This window comes from Antechinus flavipes, chromosome 4 (genome assembly GCF_016432865.1).
Source record: "Antechinus flavipes isolate AdamAnt ecotype Samford, QLD, Australia chromosome 4, AdamAnt_v2, whole genome shotgun sequence".
Lineage (NCBI taxonomy): Eukaryota > Metazoa > Chordata > Mammalia > Dasyuromorphia > Dasyuridae > Antechinus > Antechinus flavipes.
In genome coordinates, this window is record NC_067401.1 from 210,879,806 (window position 1) to 210,893,232 (window position 13,427).

The 13,427-nt window shown below is 32.2% G+C and overlaps 1 protein-coding gene across 1 annotated transcript in view; it reads left to right on the plus strand.

The window, feature by feature from the left end:
* Positions 1-380: 380 nt before the first annotated feature.
* Positions 381-13,427, plus strand: part of MEP1A (meprin A subunit alpha) — a 31,815-nt gene continuing 18,768 nt past the window's right edge. The window contains exons 1-7 of the mRNA XM_051997103.1: positions 381-468; positions 554-578; positions 664-711; positions 7,744-7,784; positions 8,945-9,020; positions 11,616-11,733; positions 12,492-12,667. Of these exons, the coding sequence (XP_051853063.1) occupies positions 400-468; positions 554-578; positions 664-711; positions 7,744-7,784; positions 8,945-9,020; positions 11,616-11,733; positions 12,492-12,667 (553 nt within the window). The 5' untranslated portion in view covers positions 381-399. The remainder of the gene's footprint in view (positions 469-553; positions 579-663; positions 712-7,743; positions 7,785-8,944; positions 9,021-11,615; positions 11,734-12,491; positions 12,668-13,427) is intronic.

The window sequence follows — 13,427 nt, forward strand, 5'->3', positions numbered from 1 at the left end:
AAGAGCACCTGATCTAAGGATAAAAAGTATCCAATAATAGCAATCATTTCCCTTTTCCATATCACCTGACTTTGTATGCTTAAATCATGTCTCTTTTGAGGAAAAAGTCTGCTGTAAATTCTAGTTCTTGTTTTTTGTAGAAAGCTGAGTGACTTTTGAGCTATTAAATTTCTCACTCTTTAATTTTCTTCATGAGTGAATTCCATCCCAGGTTTCCCATGAACAAAGCTCTTCAAAGTAGACTTAGTCATGAACTAATCTGGTTGGTCTAACATATATTTTTTTTTTAAATACAGTAAGAGGAGGGTTTGAACTTTGGTTCAAAAACAGATAACAAGGGCAAAGGTCAGGAGACATTTATTACAAGGCACCTCAAGGAAGATTGTTTCAATTGCCACAATGTTTTGTGCCAGGGCCACCTGGAGCCTATCCTTCATCTTGTTGTTTGTCTTTGCTGCTTCTATATCGGTAAGTGTTTTTCCATTTTTTTCTACTATTGGGAACAATTTATTCCTACATGCATATTTTCCAATATCTTTGTATTTCTGTGCAGATCAAACCCTTCTCCAAAGAAAGTGGTAAGGATTTCTCATAATATTCAGAATATGTTTCCTTACTGTCTCTTTTCAGTCACACTAATAATAATATCTCTTTTACCCTTAGATTTAGATGCCAGCAACCAAGGGAAAGATATTTTAGAAATCAATTTAGGTAAGTTATATTTTTCCCTCTCCTTTGCTTTTCTTAAAAAAAAAGCTTTATTCTAAAAACAACAATAATGATAACTTATATGTATATAGTACCCACTATGTGTCAGTCATTGTGCAAAGTGTTTTAAAAATATTGTGTCACTTGATCATCACAGCAATAGATGCTATTGTTATACTAATTTTACAGATGGAGAAACTGAGGAATACAGAGATTAAGTGATTTGCTTAGGGTCACACAGCTAATGAGTATTTAAAGGCAGTTGGAACTTAGGTCTACTGAGCTCCAGGTCCTATATTCTATCCACTGTGACACTACACTATCCATACTTTATTACTTTGTGTATATATTCTTCTTCCTCAATTTGCTCATTCCTTATAATGAAGAAAATCAATATTGGGACTCTCTGACAATGCATGAGTATTCTCACCCTCTAATGTCCCAACTTTCAGGCTAAAGAAGTCAAAGAGATGTCATTGCCCATTTCCTGGGATCATTATTAGTTTCCCCTCCAATATCTTAAACTTGAATCATTTTAATGATCTTTTCAATCATATTGTAATTTTTCAATCATACTAGAATATATACATTATTTGGTAGGTCTGATTGTTCATTCTGATTGAGTACATACGAATCTTTCCATACTTCTCTGAATTTTTCATATGAAAAAAACAGTTGTATAAATAAGTTGTTTGAACAAGTCACTTTTTATTCAATTAGTTTGTTAAATGTTTTATTATAAAAGGTATATAATACAATTCCTGTACTATATAATTATAATATTGTATTATATTATCATATAACATACAGTATTATATGATAGCATGCCTACTGTAATGTTCTATTTATATATTTGAAGGGTTTTTAAGTCACTTTCTAATCATTAGGTATCCATTTATGATTAGATTTGAGGTGGGAGTATAAACTATTCACACAAATGAAAAAAATGCTTATGGTAATTTTTCAGTCATGATTTATCTTTTATTGGAAGAACTTTGTCAAAGCTTCGTTAAGCTCTACAATTTTCCTGAACAGAGAAATGTCATTTCCATTTTGTAGAGTTAAGATTGAAAGACTATTTTAGGAAGATGGAAAATTTTTGTGTGATCTAGAATATATCCAAAGTCCAGAACTTAGAAAATTTAATCATTATTTATTTGATAAAAGGTTCCATTTATGAGGTTATGGATTAAAATATGGACTACAGAAAAGTAATTCCATACAAATCTTGGTTTAGTGTTTTCTTTAACTTTTTTTTAGTTTTAGTTTTAGTTTTTTTTTTGGTTTTGTATTGAGTGTCTTCAGGTACATGCTACTACCAGTTTTTTTTTTTCCAGGACAGATAACATTTGTCACAAGACAAACCTTGTGTATACATGAACATAACAAATTGTGAAAAGAAATTTTAATCTGGAGATTTTATAATCCAATTAACTGGGAAAAATCACCAATTTTAACCTATTATTAAGAGGAAGAATAAAAATTGTACCCTCCTACTTTTTTTTGTCTCTGTCTCTAAGAGATCCAGGAAAATACAAGATATATTAACTATTTTATTAAGGTTTAAGAAGAGCTGAGAAGTTTTCATGAAGATGGTAGCTAAAAGATTGAGAAAGAAGATATGAATTCCAGAGGATTAAGAACCATCTGCCCTTGGATGATGAGGACAAAATTATAGTCTTCTAGTGGGGGAAAAAAGAAAGATTTTGCAGTATGAGTTTTCAGCATTATAACATATATCTACGATAGAGTCACATGAACTCATAAACGTAATTCAGTATGTTTCTAGTGTAGCTCAAGACTTTATTTTTTCCTCTTCTCATGCTATTTTCTGAGGTACAGTGAAATTCATAACTGAACTGAGATTTTAAACATGGAATTGGTATTGAAATTGGTATCAACCAGTGATTACACATCTCTGGTTATCTATTGTCTCCCAGTGGGGAGGGAGATGGAATCTATTATGGTAAAAATATAATCAATAGGAATAAAATTCTAAATCTTTGTTTTCCAAGTACATTAATTTTTTTTTGTAAAATCTCTCATAATTCAGAGATATCTTTACAATCTGTCAGGTTAGCATAATGGGTAGGCTCCCTCAAATACTCCAATGGTCAACTGAAAGGGTAAGTTTACCCAAATGTACCCACATTTACTTTAGTGTTAGCTAAATGTTGATTCTCTCTCTCTCATGGACAAAATAAATTTGTACCATGCTTTATAGTTGGTGAAGTACTTTCTGTATGTTTCATTTAAGTCTTATAACCCTGGAGTCTAAACTGTGGATTCTAATCCCCATTTTACTGATGAAGAAACTAAAGCTCAGGAAGGTTAAATGATTGGCTCAAAGTTATACAACAGATTAATGTAAAAGATCATATGTTAGGGCAATATGATTTACCATAGAGTATGATGTGACATGGAGTCACATGCTAGAGCTTAGGTTCAAATCCCAACTATGCCACTTATAACTTGAATAACTTTAAATAAGATACTCAATAATAATTAATTATAATTATATTTATTATGTATTATATATATAATTATAATAATAATTAGTTGTAGTAATAATAATTAATAATCTTCCCTGGTCCCCAGTTTTCTTCTCCATAAAATAAATGGATTATTTTGATGTTTTTTTCTAAGCTCTTAATTTTTTATTTTAAGATCCCATGATTAAAACAAGATCCCTTGAATTCAAGTCCAGAACTCTTTCTGCTATGCTCCATTGACTAAAGATGGAAGAAATGACTACAGAAGTTAGGACTTTGTTCATTTATACAACAGATATTTATCGAATATTTTCTATGTGTAGAGAAGTAAATTGGGCAACAAGAGTCATAAAAGATGAGATTCTTCCAAATATAAGCAGTATTGCCTCAGTATTAATTAAGAAATGAAATAGGAAAATATGGCCCATAACAATGTATAGAACAGAATAACATTTAATGAATGAATTACCTATGGTAAAGTTCTCTGAGTTGGAATCATACTTTGCTATTGCTCTTTTTAGATTAGTCTTGAAAGAAAGAATTAGCTTCAACTCCAGCTGAATATTCACTCTTTATAGGAAGCTTTGCCCAACTTAGACTAAGAAGAGATAATAATATATTCTCAGTCTTGTATTCAATTGCCTTTTCCAACTGCTAGACTAACAAGCCAAATAGAATCCAAGACCATAGAATGCATGAGCTGGAAGGAATCATGGTACTGATTCATCCAACCTGTCCATTTTATTAAAAGGGAACATGAGGATTAAATGACGTGTGCTATTGTACACATGTTTCCCCTTAGACTCCTTTATTTCCTTTGAAAATCTACTGTGCCATACTTTTTCTACGATCTTATAGTCTCTACTTCTAACCATTGAGATTTTTGGGGACAGATATTTCTTGCTTTTTCTAATTTAACTTAAAGTGATAAAAATTCCATATCTTAGCATTCACATTTTGCCTTGGTGCTATGAAACCCTTTAGAATGACTTCTTTTATTTTAAAAAAAAACTTTGGCACTAAGTGCCATTCTTTCATTCTTTGCATTATGTGAATTTTCTGCCTCACATAAAGCAGGTTATAAAAGTGAAGAAGTAAATTGAACATATAACATGAGTGACTTGAGAAGCAAGAAGAGACTATGGTTTACTGGTAGTAATCAGTCTGTGTACCTTAGGTCACTGACCCAGATAATTATGCAATTTTTTATTTCACTTTGTTAGTGTAAAAAGAATGACTGGATACAAGTGACCTTAAAATAACTCAGTTTTTAATTTCTCTTTTTTTTTTCTTTTTCTCTTTTTCTCTTTTATATTTCTCTTTTGAAATTCAGTGTATTATCTTAACAAGAAAATTCTGCCTTTCTATCTATTTCTATGTGTTTTTTGACATCAAGTAGAACAATTCAAGAGCAGATAGATGGTATAGTGGATAGTGCACTGGGTCTGTAGTCAGGAAGATGTGAATTCAAATCCTCCTTTAAGCACTTACTAGCTATGTGATTCTGAGCAAGTTACTTAACCCTGTTTGCCTCAGTTTTCTCATCTGTAAAATGAGCTACAGAAAGAAATGGAAAGCCACTACAGTATCTCTGCCAAAAATACCTGAATGAGGTCACAAAGAGTTGGACATGAATGAAATGACATCATCACCACTATAATAAAATCCAAGCTCTCTTTGAATACCAGCAGATGCCATTATTCTATAAAGACTTTTATACATAGACCATATGACAGAAGTTGTCACAAGACACTGGCTGTTATTTCATGCTCTGTATTTACTAGATAATTATGTATCTTTCTACAGCATTTGGCCAGTGTAGCCAGAATAGACAGAATGAGTGATTTTGAGAAACCACATTTTCATAGGGTCATAGATTTAAAGCTGGGAAAAAAACTTAAAAGACAAGCTAGTTAATTTTGCAGATGAGGAAACTGAGACACTGAGATCTGCCAAGGAGTATTAAAGATCGGTTTTGGATCTAGATCATCAGAATCCAAAGGCAGTACTCATGGCACCATATTATTATCCTGTCTTCTCTATTCTTTCAATGTCTACAAATCATATACCTTCTGTTTAAATTACTTTGCACTGATTCCTCATCTATAAAATAGGGCCAATAATACTATTTCACAGATTTGTGCTTGATAATAAAAAGATGAGCTTCTTCTACAATAGTCAGGGTTATGTTGATGATAATTAAACCATGGGTCCACATTCTAATGGTAGGAAAATATGATACATATATAAACATATTACAGAATAGCATTTAATAAATGAATGATATGTGGCAAAGAAGACAAACAAACCTAATTGAATTAAAGTGATAAATGTATATCACTGATTTTAAATTTTTTCTGGAAGGAAGATTCAAATCTAGCTGAGTATTCACCTTTTCTAGGAAGCTATTTCTGAGTAGGCTTCTGACTTTATAGTAGTGTGTTATAAAACATCAGAAGAACTTCTACAAAACATTTTTAGTTCCATAGTGAAAGTCCTCTAAAGATAAATGTCACATTTTCATTTTAGAAAAAATTTTCTATAGGAATTTCATTTATAAAAATATCTCCTTTGGAGTAGTAGTAATAATATTAACCATTATGGTACTATATATTCATGTAGAAAACTTTTCTATTTAAAATATGTCACTATCATAGTAATATTAAGAATAATTGAAGTAAAGCATAGTAGTTAGGTTATATTAAAGATAGACAACTGCGGCCTGGAGTCAAGAAAGCTCATCTTCTTGAATTCAAATATAGTCTTGTACACTACCTATATAACAAGTCAAGTTATTGAAGCCTGTATGCCTCAGTTTCCTCATTTGTAAAATGAGCTAGAGAAGTAGATGCAAACCACTCTAGGATTTTTGCCAAGAAAACTCCAAATGGGGTCACAAAAAGTTGGGCATGACTGAAAAACAATTGAACAACCATCACCACCACCACAAAATAACATTTTTCAGAGGGACCCTTTAAGCCTTCTCTGAGTATGCCTTGCCTTTAATTCATTTAATTTAGTTACAAGATAAATTGGAGTCTTAAAGAAAAAATACTAGCATTTTCCTTCTATAATCTAATTTTCAAACTATTTCTATAATCATCTACCTAATTCAAAGATCTGATATTATGTTGAACAATTAGCAGAGTTATATAGAATTGTTTATAAAAATTCAAAGGATTTATTAAAGTGATTCAGGATTGGGTTATTGATATTAAAAGATAATAGAAATATTTTCCTCAAGAAGTTGAAACACACTAGTTGATGTAAATTATTCAATAAAAGTGGTGGAAACTGCATTAAATCACTAAAGGCTGCAAAAATTTAACATTGAATAGATACCTAGAAAGGCACTATTAGGTCAGTAGAATTGTACAATAGAAGCTCATTATCTTTTATAAATCCACAGACAACTAATCCTCATGCTAAAAACTAGAAATTATTGAAAATTAAACCAATGATGAATTTGCTAAAAAATAAAATGAAAATTACCTAGAGCATCATAATTGACAGCATGGTCACAAACAGTAATACAAAAATTTAAGAAATATTTTAGTAGATCAACATGCCGAGTACTTATAATCTCCAATGTACATGGAATGAAAATCTTTCAAAATGTAGAAAGAATTAGCAGAAGAAACTTAAACCATTTGGGAAAAAGACAAAGTATACGTCATCACTGTCACTCTATCTGCTACTATGTTTATAGTGAAAATATTTTCAGTGAGCCTATAGAAGATGAACTTACATTTTAAATCTTTCATTCAACTACAAAAGCAGTTATTTTATCCACTTATGCAATAGACAGTAGAACACTGATTAGAAAGTAATAATAGCAGGATGGTAATTTGTCTCAAGATTATTTCTTTCTGAACTCCATCAAAAACACAAGAAAACAATACAGTTATAAACCTTAAAGTTACATAGAAATGTCAGATATTATTATTTACTCCTTCCCTTCCTTTCCCTTCTATCGCTGTCTCTGTCTCCCTCCCTCTTTGTCTTCCTATCTCTTTCTGTCTCTGTCTCTTCCTCCCTCCTCTCTTCTACTTTCTTCTCCTTTTTCTTCTCTCTCTGTCCTTCCTTCCCCTTCCCCTTCTCTTTTCTCTTCCCCTTTCTCTTCCCTTATCTTCCACTTCCCTTCCCTTTCTTTCTCTTCCTTTCCCTTCTCTTCTCTCGTCACCTCTCCTTTTTTCTTTTCTCTTCTCTGTAGTATGACATATAATAACAATATCATTGACTGCTACATATAGCTTTAAATATACATTTCAATTGTTTTTATTTTATTATGTCAGATTTAACATAATACATAATATAAAGTGACATTTTTATATATCTTAATATAGATTATCCTAAAAATTTTAGTGCAAATTTAAACATTAATAATTTAAAAATTCGCTAAGACTTTAAGCTAAAATAGCTTAAAATTGTATAAAAATTCTTGGCATAGCCTGTTTATATGACAGTAATTCATACTTTTGTATAGCTTTGAGGTTTGTTAAATTCTGTTCATTTAAATATTCTTTCTTTAATCCATTTCCAGCTGCTGGTCTGGATCTCTTTGAAGGAGACATCTTATTACCAGTGGGTATTTTTGTCAATAAAGTCAAGAAATATCATTAGCTTTAACACTTCTGATTTGCTCAAACAAGTATTTCTTGTGCCTTTATCAAGTATAAAAGTCCTGTTCTTGATCTTAAGGAGATTATCAGAGTTGATGATAAGATTATGAAACAATTAGTCATTGTTGCAATCATAAAATATGCAGTCATAAAATATGAGAGTTGGAAGAGACTATAGAGTTAGCTAGCCTAACCTATGCCTTAGTGGGAATATTGTCCAAACAATCCTTTGGCATTTAGACACCTAAGTATTTGAAGGTCTTCATTGATAAGCCATCAATTACCTTCTAAGAAGTTCATTGAATATTGTAGCAGCTTTCTCTATGTATTGTTCATAGTTCTGGACTCTGTGACTAAGCAGGATAAATCTAATGTCATATCTTTTCAAATACTCGAAGGAATTATTATGTTCTCCCTAAGCCTTCTTTCCTCCAGGCTAAACATTTCTACTTTCTTCAACCATACATCTTGTAGTATAGTCTCTAGTCCTCTCACCATACTGGATACTTCCTTTGAATGGTCTGCAAAGTGTTAGTATTCTAAAAAAAAAAAAAAAAACTGGTTACCAAAACTAATGACAACATTACAGACTATTTAGTGTCACAATACAAATAATAAATTCTTAAGGAATTCAGTTATGGGAAGCAATATTCCTGAGGATTAAAGAAGTAAGGGAAGAATCCCTGTATTTTCGCCTACTTACATTTTGGATTTCCTTCACATGCTAATTGTACAATATTTCAGAGTCCGATTCTTTTTGTACGGCAAAATAACAGTTTGGTTAAGTGTACTTTTTGTGTATCTAATTTATACTTTAATATATTTAACATCTATTGGTCATCCTGCCATCTAGGGGAGGGGGTGGGGGGAAGAAGGGGAAAAATTGGAACAAAAGGTTTGGCAATTGTCAATGCTGTAAAATTACCCATACATATAAACTGTAAATAAAAAGCTATTAAAAAAAAAAAGGAGATATGGGGGAAAGTTTTATTTAAAAAAAAAATAAAAGGAAAGAGATTCATATATTAAAAAAAGAGAGAGAGAAGTAAGGGAAGGCTTCTTAGAAGATTACTCCTCCCTGCTAGGCAACCTTAGTGAATTATTTTTCTTCTCTCTTTCTAGGAAAACCGAAATGGACTGAGAGATCCAACAACAAGATGGAAATTCCCCATTCCTTACATTCTGGCTGATAATCTGGGTAACATTCGTAATTATAAGTGTAACACTCATGTTTTAGCTTCATTCATTTTCTCCTGTTATATACAATTGTGTCAGACATGAGCATTCCTAATATTCTTGAAAGAACTTCCTTTAAGCCATGTTGCTTTTAAAGGCATACCCTACATATTATGTTGCATCAACCAATATTATTTTTCAATAACATTACTAAAATGTCTGCTGCTCCTAGGGAATGAATTGCCTCCTGTAATGCTGTTTCAGCTAATATTGCATTTATGTAGAATCCATGTTAGGTACTATATGTCTATTAAAAATACTGCATATCATATACTAATAATAACTAGCATTCAATAGGACTTTATGTTTTATTATCTCATTTGATCCTTATCTTATAAGATAGGTCTTTCTATTATCTCCCTTTTTTACAGATAAGGAAACTAAAATAGACAGAAATTAAGTAACTTTAGGTCATATCAGGTAGTAAGTGTCTAGTACTGAATTTTAACTCAGGTCTTCTTGAGGGTCAAATTAGATATTTGTAAAAAAAAAAAAAATTTAAATAAGTGTTTAGTATAGTGAGTGGCATATAGTGAGCATCATATAATGGTTTATTCTCTTCCCTTTGTATTTATTTATGTATAAATATATTGTTTCCTTCTAAATTCATTGCCAAGAGAATGCAGACTCATAAAGGTAGCAGACCTTTTCTTTTTTTGGTCTCTCTCTCTAGGACTGAGTATTATGGGGGTATATCACAGGCATTATCAAATGCTTACTGACTTGATTTGACTTGCAAAAAGCCACCCAGCTAGTCAGAACTGGAACTCAGATCTTCTGATTCCCAATTAGTTGTTTTTGTTTTTAAAGTGATTTTTCATTTTGTCTGTTCACTAATGAAGAGGGAATTCCGAAACTGAAAATCCTTAAAGAAAAAAATCTTCAACTCTGCCTATAGAGTTTCATCTTTGCCCCACCCCACCCAGATAATAAAGATGAAACTGTTTGTCCTTGGGGCGGGATCCCTCACTGAGGCAGAGTTGAAGGAGATTTTCTTCTTTAAGGATTTTCAGTTTTGGGGTCCCCTCTTCACTATAATCATTTGATGTGAATGTTCACAGTTTCCCAGAGATCATAACTATGTATTTTGGATGTGGCTAATTTACATAAATATAATCTACTAAATAAAATGGCTAAGTAGAGCAAGCCTTAAAAAATAAAGTAAATAATCTCATAAAGTAAATTTCCAAAAATAAACAAAATTATTTGAACCATCTCAAAAATGATTCAGGACCCTTCTTTTTAACCTTTTCTTTTATCACAGCTTCATTTAGCTAGTTAATAGACAAATGTTTATTGAGAATGAGAAGTGGTATTATATGTGTTATCAAATCCTCACCTCATCCTGTGATATGGAGTAGAAAGCTTTTTCTAATATTTGTTGTTGTTCAATCATTTCAGTTATAACCCTATCTGGGGTTTTCTTGGCAAAGATACTGAAGTGACCTGTCATTTTCTTTTCCCACTCATTTCACAAATAAGGAAATTGAAGCAAACTGGATTAAGGGACTTGAATAGGTCACTCAGCTAGTAAATCTTTGAGGCCAGATTTTAACTCTGTTCTTCTTTATTCCAAGTACGATGTTCCACAGTGCCACCCTATTTAGCTACTAGTGTACTATCAAGATAAGATTGAAAGTCTAATGAACTTTTAGTCTTATCTTGGAACAAAACCAAGGGTAAAGTTCTACGTAAGCCTGGCATTAAAAAGCTTTTAAATTACTTAGATTATTTTATCTTTTAATTTTAATTATATGGAAACCTTTATTTTTTATTTCATTTCTGTTTTTTGAATGTCTCCCTTATTACCTAATCCCCTGTAACAAAGATTATTTTCAAAGAAGAAAATAAATAACTCAAAATAACCAATACATCTACTGTTTCTCCTGTCACAGATTTCATACTTAGTTTTGAGAGTCACCATTCTTTCCCTTATTAGTTATTTAACTTGTCTTTTTTTGTAATGTCACACCTCTCTCCAATTACTGAGGTTATTCCCAGAAAGACTTAAGCACACCAGTTTTTGCCCTACTCCCTATTAAGAGACCCTAAAAGCACCAATATTTTTCCCTGAAGTATTGTCTAAAATAATATTTAAGTAAGGTTTTTCAGTGAAGATTTAAGTTAAGTACCCATTTAATCGCTGCTACATGCAGAGTATTCTGGTAAGCACTAAAGAAGACAGAAAGTTTGAAAAGTCCTTAATGTATTAGGGAAGGAAACAAAATGTAGCTTAAAGAGCATTGCTTTTGGAGTTTGGAAGACCTCAATCTAAATCCCACTATGGGCAAGTAATTTTCTCCTTCCTGGACCACAGCAATAATATAAAGGGTTAGGCTAAATGATAAATATCTGCTCTTTATAGTTCTAAATTCTATTATATAGTTAAATATAATACATTCAGAAGGCTTAATGCAGAGAATGCTATATTAGTTATGAGGGGGGAAGGTCTTTAATGATGAAGAAAGGAAGAAAAGAGGAAGCAGATTTGCTTCACCTCTTAACAGGAAACATTTCTTCAAGTGGGTGTTTAAAATGAGTACAATGTGTTTTCTAGGACTGAATGCTAAAGGAGTCATTCTTTATGCCTTTGAAATGTTCCGTCTCAAGTCCTGTGTGGATTTCAAGCCCTATGAAGGAGAAGACACTTACATCATATTTCAGGAATTTGATGGGTTTGTGTTATAGAAACTTTGGAAATCCTGCCTTTGATGAATATACGAATAACCCAAAAGCCCCCCCCCCCTAAAAAAAAAAAAAAAAGCTCTAGAATCCCATATATACTTATTCTTCCTAGTAGGGTGTTACAGAGTACAAAGTGATTGTTAGATTTCTTTCTCTGGTTCTGCCCCCACCTTAGAGTAAAATTACAAGAAATTTCTAAAGCAAAATTTAAGTATGGCTCATAAATAAGGTTTCCACAAAATGTATGTAATAGGATCTCAGTGTACAATATGGATATCAGGTATAGAACAGCTATTTATTTCCTCTACCACAGGAAATCTCTCATCCAAAATCTAATCCTATTTCCACTAAGCTATATTGTCTTTCATCATATTAAATGGATATATGAGGAAAGATCAAAATAACCAAAAGAAAGAAAGTAAAAGATGTTACACCTAGGAGACCTAAGCTTAACCCCCTAAAGAAATCTTGAATAGAAGGATTTTTTTTTTTGGAAGGAGGTTATAGAATCCCCTTTTGCGAAGTTTTGAGACATGGCAGATGCTTTTTTTATTGTTCTGGAGGAGAAATACAACTGACAGTTGTCAGAGGTGATTCTGATAATCTTTGTTAAAACTGTCAATATTTGTATGATTCCTGTTCTGGCTTAGTGTCAATATCAAACAAATATGAAAAAGCCACCCCATGACTTTGTAATTGATATTGGGACTTGAGATTTCTCAGAAAAGTTTCTTTTCTGTTTTTAAAGGTGCTGGTCTATGGTTGGAGATCAACACACAGGGCAGAATCTTTCCATTGGTTCAGGCTGTGACTACAAGGCTATTGTTGAGCATGAACTACTGCATGCATTGGGATTTTATCATGAGCAGTCAAGGTCGGACCGGGATGATTATGTGAACATTTGGTGGGATGAAGTTATTCCAGGTAAGAGTTAATCCAATCATTGGTTAGTAAAATTTGTCATACTCCATCTTCCTTTCCCTAACAAATTGTGTGTAATCAAATTAATGAGGGATGTGGACCTCAGAATTCCTGCAGCAACACTGTACAGAGAAGGTAGAGTTAAATGAGCAAGCTTTTTTCACCTGTTCCTAATTGATGATTGCTGTCTAGAAAAATAGATTTTTAAAAATACCTAATAATTGTTTATTTCCTGACTGCTTATTGGCTAATGATGTTAAACAATAGCTACAAGAAAACATAGCTAGATTATGGTAAAAATCTTGAATTGCAATCATAGGTAATGGTATCTGAGGATAGAGACAACATGCAAAAACCAAATATATACAAAATATATAGAGTCAATGGTAGGCTGAGGAAACTAGGTGGTGTACTGGTTAGAGTCAAAGGCCTGGAGTCAGGAAGGCTCATCTTCATGAGATTTTCAAATCTGGTCTCAGATTTACTAACTGTGTGATCCTGGGCAAGTTACTTAACCCTGTTTGCCTCAGTTTCTTTATCTGTAAAATGATCTAGAGAAGGAAATGACAAACCACTTCAATATCTTTGCCAAGAAAATCCCAAACAGGGTCACAAAGAATAAGACACAAATGAATTACTAAACACCAACAACATCAAAATAACAGCAGACCATCTCAAAGGGAAGATAATAGTATTGTGTGGGTGAGGAAGGGAAAAAGGAGGAATGGCTAGGGAAGACTTCGTGCAGAAATAAGAGTATTAG